Source organism: Pseudopodoces humilis, chromosome 3, assembly GCF_049639895.1.
Source record: "Pseudopodoces humilis isolate 2021_Gansu_Grassland_sample_001 chromosome 3, ASM4963989v1, whole genome shotgun sequence".
Lineage (NCBI taxonomy): Eukaryota > Metazoa > Chordata > Aves > Passeriformes > Paridae > Pseudopodoces > Pseudopodoces humilis.
Window position 1 is genome coordinate 5253559 of NC_142202.1, and position 11574 is coordinate 5265132.

At 39.5% G+C, this 11574-nt stretch overlaps 1 protein-coding gene across 12 annotated transcripts in view; it reads left to right on the plus strand.

Annotated features, from left to right (window-relative positions):
- Positions 1-11512, plus strand: part of SLX4IP (SLX4 interacting protein) — a 71790-nt gene extending 60278 nt beyond the window's left edge. For 11 of the 12 annotated variants that reach the window (XM_088053880.1, XM_088053875.1, XM_088053879.1 and 8 more), the window contains 2 exons: positions 8147-8259; positions 9735-11512. In XM_088053880.1, coding sequence (XP_087910006.1) covers positions 8147-8259; positions 9735-10563 — 942 coding nt within the window. In that variant the 3' untranslated portion in view covers positions 10564-11512. The remainder of the gene's footprint in view (positions 1-8146; positions 8260-9734) is intronic. The other variant, XM_088053878.1, reaches the window with a different exon arrangement.
- The last annotated feature ends 62 nt before the right edge of the window (positions 11513-11574 follow it).

Here is an 11574-nt window from a genome sequence, read left to right on the forward strand (position 1 = left end):
AATATGAACAGGGTTCACTACTTCCTTCAAAAAGGTAGAGAGGGGAAACTGCAGAAAAATGAACTTTATCCGAATGCCACATGAGTGGAACAGGCAAAGAATTGCTTGGGTGAGTTTCATTTTTGACACTTTAAGCTTCTGTAATAATATATTTTTTTTTTTTTTTTTTTTTAACTCATCCTTCATGTTCTGTGCTCCTCCTGCCTTCACTTCCCTGGGCATTCTTGTCTTCAGTGTTTGTCAGTGCTGGGGTCATTCAGTGATCCCTCTGAAAACAAGGGGTGTTCTGTTTTGGTTTTTTGTTCTTATTTGTGTGGTTCACTTTCAGCCAGATCCCTTTGGTGTTGATCCTTGGCAGGACCACGTATTGGGTACGGGTGAGATTTCCTTTTCATTGTTGGTAGCTTTAAATTAGCTTGAATCATTAGGCTGCTGTCTCTGAGAAACTGCATCCCAGAGTAATGATCCTGTAGTCTTTGACTCGGTCATATAAAGAAAGCTACAGCAGCTTTACAGTATTCCCTTTTGTCCCGGCTGTCTGCCTCTTCTCCTTGGAGATTACCACTCCTTCAGCAGTGTTTGCCAAAAGGGCTGTGTGCCTGCATCTCATCTTTCTGTGTATCATGGTCTTGTGGATTCATGCACACCAAGCTTCCCTGGATTTTAGACTCCTGCACTGAATTGCGGGTGGGAGCAGCTGCTGGGGCATGCGTGTGTGCTTCCTTCTGCCAGCTCTGAGTGGGGCAGGAACCTCCTGCAAAAGGGGAGGGAGGAGACCTGAGAGTGGTGATGCTGTGAATTGCCTCAGTGAGATTTGTCTGAACTTGTCAGAGTTTCTTCTTATAGCTTACAAACTGATTTATTTTCTGCATGGCAAAAGTCTCACAGCTGTCTGCTGCATTAACTATCCGGAGAAGTGGACAAATGATGAAATGAAAACTGACACAATTATTTCAATTAGTCAAGACTAGAGAAGGCTTTGGAGAATTTCAGAGAAGCCTCCCAGAACTGGTTAGAGAGGCACTAGGGCTATAAATGAAAATCATCTGTTGATAAATGCACTGTATTTTCACTGAAAAGAGTAATTGCTGTTCTCATGCAAACTGCTGAGTGAATTAATTGTGTGATCACTGGAAAAAGGCCAAGATATTGCTACAAGGAATTGATTGGAAAACCTTTTTCTGTAGCATTATTTATCTGAAAACCAGACAGAATATTAGAATGGAATATATGGAATAAAATAAAATAAAAAGTAGTAGTTATTGACTTAAAGCCAACGAATAAGTGGAATACATCCTCAGTAGAAGTGTACCTCATTATGCAAAATCAGGTGAAGCAGAGCAGAAATATAGATGGTCCTGTAGCTGCAGTATAAATGATTAAGGTTGTAAAGTGATTTCCACATGAAGCAATCCTCAAAAAGTAGGGACAAATTGAGTAATCTTTTACTCATTTTGGTAGTTGCTGCTTCTATGAGTGCTCCAGTTGATTTAAATCTAACTACTTAGCAGTGTTCACAAGATCCCATTTGTCAAATCCTTGTGGTTATTTAAGATATTATCATCTGTCATCATCCTTTCACCTCCCTCATTTTCCTCTCCCCTCTCACTGTTGCTGTCACAGCTTATGCTGGTGGTTCACATGGATTTGAGCTGATTCTCTGCTCTTTCCTCTCCACAGACTTGGAGAGGATGGGCACCCCTGGTAGAGGGGCAAGGGGAAGGCTGGCAGGGAAGTAAAGCTTTAATTTAGCTGTGGTGCATCAGTGAGATTTTTATGGCTCTGAGATTTGAAAAGGTTTAACTTACTTAAGGTTTTGGTAATAATTCTTGATATTCCTATTGTGCAAAGGATATTTGACAGGACTTCTAAAAATTGTTTTAAAGAGCAATCTGTTCCTCAGTCTTCAGCAGAAATCTCTTAGAACTAATAGGAAGTTCATAACTTGACTGAACAGGAAACTGAAATATATGGTGATAAAGTTCATGGCAGGATGTTTGAACAATCTGTAATGATTTGAAATTATTTGGGGGGACAGATTCCCAGTGTGGGCTCAGAAGTCCTGGGAGTTTTTGGGGTGGGTGTACTGGTGTTGGTTTTGGAAACCAAGCTAAAACATAAAATTGTTGAACAATAATTATTTCCTGACCTGTGCAGTTCTTTTTTTACATATTCTGGTTTTGTATAACCAGTGAGATCAAGAGTTTTAGTTATTCTTTACAAGATCTCCTCCAGGTGTTACTGCATATTGTAATTGCATAAAAAGAACAAAAGAGCATAAAATTGATGTTTTGGGGTTTTTTCCTGTGTCTGTCAAAGTGTTTGGCATCTGAATCACACTGTATGCATCATGTACTCTAAGGAGTATTCTCTCACATAACCCACACTATGTCTGTAAGGGAGAATGCAAAGTTTGCTTCAGTGTTGCTGAAGTTGAGCGACATCTGCACTGGCTGGCCTCGATACCCAGGGAGGTTTGGTAGGCACATAGAGGATCCTCATGCCAGGCTGTGAAAAGCTGTAGTACAGGAATACAGGAGGGCCTGTTTCAGATATTCTCTCTTGACTTGTAAGCTGGAGAAAGGGGTCAGGCTCCACATAAAATTGCTATTCCTTTATTTTATAAAAATATCTTTCAAGCATGAAATGTGTGTCTTGCATGCATGTCCTCTTCCATAATTACTGGAATCAGGAACATAAAAATTGATGGAAATGGCTGGCTGAAGATGTATGCTTTTAAGACATTGATTTCCTTTAAAAAGGTAAAAATTCACCGTTAATATGCTTTAGATTTTTCTTCAGTGTCATTGAGAGAAGTTATTTTGGTTGAAAAACTGTTGCCTACTTCTCCATTTCTTATCAGTGGACACTTTCTCTGAAGGTAGAATCTGAGTCTTGTAGCATCAGTATATAAAATCAGAATAATTAATAGCTCAATTACTTAACATTAATTTTAGCAGTTCTTGCCTTCAAGCAAATGCACACAGCCTGTGTCACGTGCTGCTCAGTATGTAAATAAATCAGTTGTTTCAGGAGCACTTGTGTGCCTTTAGAAAGTGTGATGGGATATTTGCTCTCTGTGTTACACATAGGTCTGAATTTACAAAAAGGCTCCCCTGCAGCTCTAAGTTTTAGGAACACATTTCATTTGTTCTTTGCCATTTACAGCAGGAGTTCTTCTGTTTTCTCTTCTTTAGTGGGTGTTCAAATGCAAATCTAGAGAGCTCTGAACTTCTCACACTCAGAGCAGTCTGGGATTCCTCCTATATGTGAGTACAGTTAAAATCTGAACCAAATACTTCAAAAGGAAGAAGGCATTTTCCTCATAGAAGTCATATGCTTTAAGCTAATTTGGCGATGCCTGGGGGACCTTTGGAATGTTTGTAATTGCCAAGACTTATGTATTGAGTGAGAAACTTGGGTTCACACCTTGTGTTTTGAGAAAGTGGAATGTGTATCACAGGGCCTTGTAACAGATTGGGCCAGTGCTTGGACTACATAGTACAGACCATAGGATCTCCTGATGAGCAGAACTGAAAATCTGTGATATCGAATTCAAAGGTATTTTGGTGGTAGATAATGAAGACTGTACTGATCCAGGAGTTTGATTTTGCTTTCTGTGCTAGGTCATGGGAAGGTTGAACAGTTCTGCTCCTCCTGGGCAGATGCAGTTTGCTCTGGTTGTTACATTCTTTTCAAGATTGAAATTGGAGTATTTTTGAAAACCACCAGCATTCCTTAAAACTACCTATTTCAAAAGCAACACCAGTTGGAATGATCCTTAATGTTTTTTACTGGAATTTACTGACTTTTAGAGCAGGACAGTCAACTTTAAAATATAGAGCAATATTCCACAAATCCGATCAAGGAACTGTGTTTCACGTTGAGAATAATATCCATTTCTGTACTTGGAAAACTCCTGCAAGTGTTTTATGATGTGGTTGGAGTTCATAAGTAGAACTGCCAGAACTGATGCATCACTACATTGGAAATGCAAAAAAATTTGCATCTTGAAACTGTGGGAAGCTTTTCCTTCATGTGGGTTGGGAGAGGGCAGGAGACGAGACCCAAAGTCCTGTCTCTGTCACTTTTTTATCAGTTAGATTGTAATATCTGATTCATCCTTCCCTCACAAGCCTCCTCACTTGCTTTAAGGAGCCCTTTTTGTTTATCAGATTGGAAGGAGTCCTGTCTGACCTCTCTGATCTGTCAGTCATCTGTTAGGACACCTCTGAAACCTAAAGGTTATTTTTGATGGTTGAGCTCATGATACATTTTAGAATGACAGTAAGAGAAATCATGCAATTCCAAACTTACATAAAGCTCCCCAAAATAAGTGTTTCTGTCTTATTCATTTCATTAATTTTATTGTATGTGCCTGGGAGAATACTTTAGTTCATAGCTTTGCCTATATTATTATCTTTATAATCCCTTCCCATTTGGCACCATGATATAAAAATTGATTTCTTGAACCCATTGATGTATTCTGTTAAGTATTTTTGATGAGCCACATTGATAAATTCATTTTAAAAACAATGTGTTTTTTATTATGGGGTTGGGAACCAGACATGAAATTTAATTATCTCTTAGTCTTACTTATTTGGTACATAAGCTTGTTACACTGAGAAGAGTAAGAGACTACTAGAAAGCATGACACCTGAGAGGCAGGAAAGGCAGGCAGCAGTGTTCACTTTGAAAATTTTCTTTCAACCCACTATTAGATTGGAAGAAAAAAAAAGAAAAGAGTATTTGTATGAGTATATTGTCATACTGGAAAGGCCAAAGCTTTCACTCTGCTTCAGGGTAATTAGCTGTTCCTGCAAGTGCTCATCCATGGGTACTTTAACAGATATTTAATGCTGTACTGCTGAATTCAGCTGTCCTGGAGAGAGCTGGAGCTGGCAGTGACCACCTCTTTTACAGTTTTGAGGGTTTCTTTTTCAGCTTGAATGAGTAGTAAGGGGAGTAAGATTTAAAAAAAAAAGAAAAAAAAGAGAATCTTCAATTTGATAAACCTTACAGGAAGTATATTCTGTACCTAACAACATTTCTAATGTTTCTCTGTATACTTTGATGGAGATTTTTCTTCCCCCAGACATCTCTTTGGAGAAATATTAAAGATCTTAAAATCAGGTTTGGGGAGGCCAGTGTTGTGAGCAGGTAGGCTGGTAAGACTTTGTAAGCTTCACTTCTGCAGGCACTTTCCTGCAGTTTTTGTGACAAAAAGGACTGAGCTTACCCTGGGATTTTAAGAGCACATATTTCTAATAGAACTTGGCAGTTCAAGGGCTAGAGAAGCATTTTAATCTTTTGTGCCCACCCAGTCTCTATACAAATGTAAATATGGTCTGTCTTTAACAATTTGCCAAGAAATGTGGTTTTAATTTGTTAGCAGCAATCCCACTCCCTGCAGCTCTTTCAGAGTCGAGTCGCAAGTCTGGCGGTGCTTTGACGTTTTTCTCTGTCATGGTGTCATTGTTTATATGATGTCTGCTTCTGCTGTCCTCCCTTTTATGCCTGGAATATTTTTCTTTAATTATTTCACTGCCTAAAAGGAATCTGGGATTACTAGGCAGGATGAGAGCAGATTAGCTTTTTTTCTTTCTTTAACAAGTCCTGAAGTTCCCATAGGAAATAAACAGTATTCCCAAAACAGACAGTGTGTTTTATTTTTTTTTTAATTAACTAAAATGATTAAGTCTAATAAAGAAAATAAAGGAAGTATCACCAATAATGGCTGTGTGTCTTAGTAGTATATGGAGTGCCCGCTGTTGTTATTTATGACTCTCTTTGCCTTCTATTGTGGACTTATTCCAGCCTTAGGGAGTTTACATCACTACTAATAGCAAAAGGCTCCCTGGTTCCCACAGAGTCTTTCAAAGCCTGACTCATATGCCTTATGTTAATTGTTCAGCTCTCAAAATACAGCTCTTACAGGGTGTGGTTCCAAGGGGAAAATCTACTGTACTTAGAGGGCATGTTCAGAAGTGTTTCACATATAAATCATTTTGATTTTTACTTTTTTTGAAGCCTTAACCCTTTCTGTCACTGCTTTGTGTGATAAGTTATTTGAAAGCAAAACAAAAGGTTGATGACAGCGCAGTGAGGGAATGTGTTAGCCCTGCAACTTGGGGCCATTAGCTCCAGCCTGACTCAACTCACAAGTGCCATGACTTTGTCATCCTTGCCACTCTGTAGGGTCTGCTCCTCACAGCCTGGCGGGATCATCCCAGTCCTGCAGGGTCCGGAGTCAGATGCGAGTTAGAACTGGGGTTTATTCCTTATCTGCAGTAGGGAGTACATGGGGACAGGAATTATCCCCAGTCCTCTCCTGGATTTTGTACCGAGGGCTCCTTTCCATGCATTGCCTACCACAGTGCCAAGAGTTGCCTCAGTGGGCTGCTGATCCTGGCCTGTTTGGCACGTTGGGGACTGAAGAAGATTTAACAGAATTAACCTTACCCGTTTCCACGCAGCAGGAACTCAGATGGGCTCCGGCTCTCTGGCCAAGTACAAGCGCTCTCCAGCTGCTTTGATGCAGGATGATTGTGCAAGACCCTTCAGCCTCCAAGCTGTGTGACTGTTACTGGAAATCAAAATAGTTTCTACAGACTCTACAGTCTCTGCCTTCTCTTAAAATTAACATAATGCTCGAGTATCTTAATAGCATTTCTGTCTTTAATAGCTTACAAAGTATTAAAATATATTTAGTCAAATTAGGGGAATCTACCTCCAACAAGAATAGAAGCAGCAATTAATCCCTCAGATTAAACTAGTTAAGCTTGATTTCTGAGTGTCACAGTGCATGTGTGCTCCGTGTGTTTTCTGCCTGCTTTTAGCACACTCGTTGCACCATGAGTGGGCAGATCTTCATGCAATGCTCAATGCACACATTTGTGTAACTTGTCTCTGAAAGGAAGGCTCAGGACAATGGTAGTTTTTTAAGTGCCAAAATGGCTTTACTTCTTTGCCTATGCTCCTTCTGCTTGCAAAATAGGAAGCTGTTTTCACTGGCTATTTCTTTTGGACAGAGAATGGAGGTGTCTGTCCCTCCCCCCTCGGTGCCCTATCCTTTAAATAAGAACTACAAATGGGCAGAGCTTAATCTCCCCTAAGTGACAGGTTCCTGAGGGGTATTCCAGGCAGGAATCATGTCCAGACTTTGGTCTTGTGCCTTCGATGGCATTCTCTGTGTCCCTCATTTCTTCCGCACCACCTGGTTCCAGTGCCCTCTCTTCACCAAGGAATGGGCTAAAGCAGCAGTCTGCATTTGGGGAGCCCCTGTCAGAGACTGCATCACAGAGGCTGAGGGAGAAAAGTGCACTCAAAGGCAAGGAGATGCACAAAGCCTCTTCTCTTCTTGACTTCACTTCTTTTTCCTCTCCTCCATAGCCTCAGAGAGAATACTTTTTTGGATTATGCGGTAGTTAATGGTGAAATCATCAAATGGCCCTTCTCTGATTGAGATTGTTTCATTGTGAAAGGAAGTGCTCACAGCTTGAAGAAAAAGAGCATTTTCCTTCCCTCCCGCTCGCCCCAAACTCGTATTATATAAAAGGATGGTGCTGCTGTTAGCTGAGACCAGAAAGAATTCCCCTGTTGTCCTGTAGTAGCCAACCACTACAAGCTGCAAACGTTGAAATGTTAGAATTAAAAGTTTTAACCCTTGCCTTGTTCAATGAGCAAATAACACTGTGTATGTTTTTTTGTAAGTATGGAAAATTATGGGAATTCCTCTGAGAATAAGTGTATAGACCACTGCGCCAGTCAGTCTCTTCAGAAAAAAAACTGACAAGCATGCTCCTGTCTGCAGGACAGATTCCTGGCATTTGTCACAGTTTGAGCCACAAAGATGTCAAATATTTGCCAACAGCTTCCTCAGATGGTTTGGAAAGCTACGTCCTTTACATTGCAGTCTTGTTTGTTTGTGGTGTATTTTAGCATACGAAATATGTTGCTTGGGAGTCAAGGGGAGTGAACTGACTAGACTCCCAAATATTAAAAGATTTAAAATAATTGTTTCTTTTAGACTGCTCAGATCAAAATAATAAAGAACAGCTGTAAATTTTAGTATTAGAAGTTGAGCTTTCTGTTGAATAATCATAGCTTGATGTGTCATGTTTTAAGACTGTATTTTCTTTTGGAGCAGAAAGAAGAACTTTCCAATGGGACGTCTGAATATTTTACTGAATCAGCTGAGAACAAGAAGCTTAAGATTAGTCTGAGTGAGCAAATTAAGCAAGACATCCTGAGAAAAATGTATGCCACTATTCTTTCTAAGCTTTGGAATTTATAATTGGTAAAATTTGGTTTGGTAGAATCTAGCTTATGTAATAAAATCTTAAAGAATATAAACTGCTTTACAAAAGATTGTTTTAAACTACTGAAAGATTACTACTGTAGTGTGGATAAGAACATAAAATGATCGTTGTTTTTTACAGCATGGAGAAAGCTATTACAACCCACATAGATATCACACATAGCACTCAGCAGAGTCAAAACAGGCTGTTTTTCCTTGAATGAAGCTCTGAGCCAAAATAAATATGTGGTGCTTGAATCGGGTGAAAAACACTTCACAAATATATTTTTTGTTCAATTTGAGAATCTGGATCAATAGTCACAATTAAAGAATATCCCTGGCAGAGTGGATGGGGAGGATGAGCTGATCAGCTGAACTTGTCACTGCTCCATGTGGTACCAGGACCATTCCAACTTGTGTGAGCTGCCAGCAGCCCCAAATCACCTGTGAAATCAGGGATTTGCTGTGAGCCCTGGCAACTTTTCTTTTTACCACTGTTGTATCATCTGTGTTGTCTTTAGAAATGAGATTAGTTTTGGAGGTGTTCCAGCTCTACCTGTTTTGGATGAGCCCTCTTTGGAAAGAGTTAGATGTGCTGTCCTGGGAGCTGCTTGGCCACAGCGGGGCAGCAAAAGTGGTCTCAGCTTGGGGCCATTTCTGGTAACATGTTTAGACTGAAAATGAAGTTTCAGGACTTGGGCATAAAGTTCATCTTATGGGCTGTGTGAAATCCAGATCCATAGGTAATGGCACTGCTGAGGAGTGTTTATGTACTGACACTCCATCAAGTCCCTTGTGATCCCATTTTCCTGTGTAATTCCTTTTAGAATATCATCTACTTGCATTACCTAAGTCCTTGCCAGATGAATGGGCTTGATACTAAATGAGTAGTGGTTAACTTAAAGCAATGCTTTGAAATGTCCTGGGAAAAATTCCAGAGGAACTTTCTAAAATAGAGATTAGGAGCTCTCACACAGAGACACACTCACTGCCTCTCCCCGTCTGCCCCCTCTGTCCTGTAGATATGCATTATGCATGTGGATATATGGGAATGGTTTGCAATCATTTAGGCACTTAGGAAATGCTATTTTATCTAACCAGTTCAGAAAGGAATTCAATATACTTCTGCTCTGTTGACCTTTAACATCTGTAATGAATCCAGTTTTGCCTCTTGGAAAAGAGTGTGAATTCACTCCTTCGTGGCTTAGTCATTAATAAATAGGGTTCTCCCCTTGCACAGTGGAAAATCAGATGGATAACACTTGATATTATCCACACTAGACTAACATTGCTGCTTGTCAAGATGATATACAGGGATTTTTTCCATATTCAGAAAGAGGGTGGCCCAAGTGGTGTTTCAGAGTTGGAAAAACAGTAAATGGAGTCAGTAAAGGTTCTTTTTTAATTTAAAAAACAAAATTCCTCTTTATTGCAGTGTGAAGAGGACAAAACCAAGGAGAAGTAGTGCAAGCAAACCTCAAATCAGCAAGGACTCCAAGAAAGTGTATCTTGGCTCGGCAGACTCGCAGACAGAGAACAGAAAGAACGACTGTCAGACTTTTCTCAGTGCTCGGTCTGATGTGAAACGTAGGAGTCCAGGCCTGCTGAAGGACTGCACAAACACAGCTGAGAGCAGCTTGGAGCTTCCTGTATTAGAGCAGAGGAATGATGTTAATCGGAGACAGCCAGATGATGTTCACAGCCAGCAAAAACCTCACCCTCTGGAGTGGTTGGAGGCCAGTCTTCTAAGTGAGAACCCTCCTTGCAGCTCTGAGTCAGCACTGCCAGCTCCAAAACAGAGAGTGACCGAAACACAGGCTCAGCTGAAGACCTGTGGTTCAGAGGAAAAGTTGGAGCATTTCACAAAAGTGTCCTCTGAAGGGACTCCTTTAGCTTCTATCAATACAGAAATGAATAAGTGTGATGATAATTGTTTGGGTCCATTCCTTGAGGAGAAGATACCTCTTAATTCCAGGTTGTTTTCAAAGCAAGACATGACAAAGACTGTGGTTGACAAGAAATCATTGACTTTGAGAAAAAACCCTTCCTGGTCTCTTTTTGTGAGCAACAGTGGAGTGCAGACAAGCCAAGATGAGCCAAGCACAGCCACTGAAGAGCTGCCTGCAGTGCCAGCTTCATGTGTAGAAATGCACCCCATGTCTTCAGAGAAGCTTTCCCAAAAAAGAAAAAAAGAAGTGGAAAATGGTCTCGGGAAGTTAAAACTGCGAAGACTGAAGAAGTCAAAATCTGAAATACTGCCTTAATAGCATGGGTAGTCAGCCAAGGTTGTGCATAAGCAAAGAGTAGGAAGCAATTCAAAATGATGAAAAATAATAAAAATACGAAATCAAAATTAGAGAACACATTTTAAGAAAATTTAGTTAATCTTAGTCATTTGGTACTGTGATAAAGTCTTTAATAATTAGTCATTATTATTGCACAAGTCAACATCATATTTATAGAAAGAAAAATCTCTTATAAAATGATATTTACTAAGCAAAATTTTAGATTAATACATATTCAGTGCTAGTAAAAAGTCGTATCAGCTGGTGACAGCAGAAGTTCAAACCCCTTGTGTGATCTGTTAGCAGCTGCAGTTATTTGGTATCTTGTTTGTTTCTGAACATATAGTTTATTTTAGTGATAATTAACCCTTTCTCTATATTAGAAAGTTCACGGTTTACTCACGTGATCTTTACAACAATAAAGCAAATTAAATTGATTTCAAATAACTCTTTAACCAGGATTACTAGCTAATGATTTGAGGCCCACTTTTTCAGAGAAGTTTCAAAATAACTGTTGTTTCTGCTTGTGTAGTTTTGATAGGAACATTTCATTTTGGCCCATGTTGTGAATATGCATCATCATGCATTCAGTCTTGGGGAAAAATGAAGGTTGTTTTTACATATTTAGATTTATATATTTACACCTGGATGTGCAAACATTGTTCTTGGGTGAAGTTCCTATATAAACATGTATACACATCTTCATGGATATGTGTTTCAAAATCAGGCCTTGCTTGCATGCAAGGGCAACACACTGGTTTTCATGTGGTAGTAATACCAGAATTAAATCTTATTTTAAGATAAATTTTAATTTCACAGTGCTTGTTCATACTGCTTCTTAAATTTAATGCCAATGAGCTAAGGAAATGTACCTTTTTTATTCCATGCTTATCTTTTTTAAATGTGTAAAATAAATTTATAAGCCCTTTTCTTTCATCGTTCTTAAGATCAGTGTGACCACAGACATGGAATCATCAGTGCCCTGGCAGC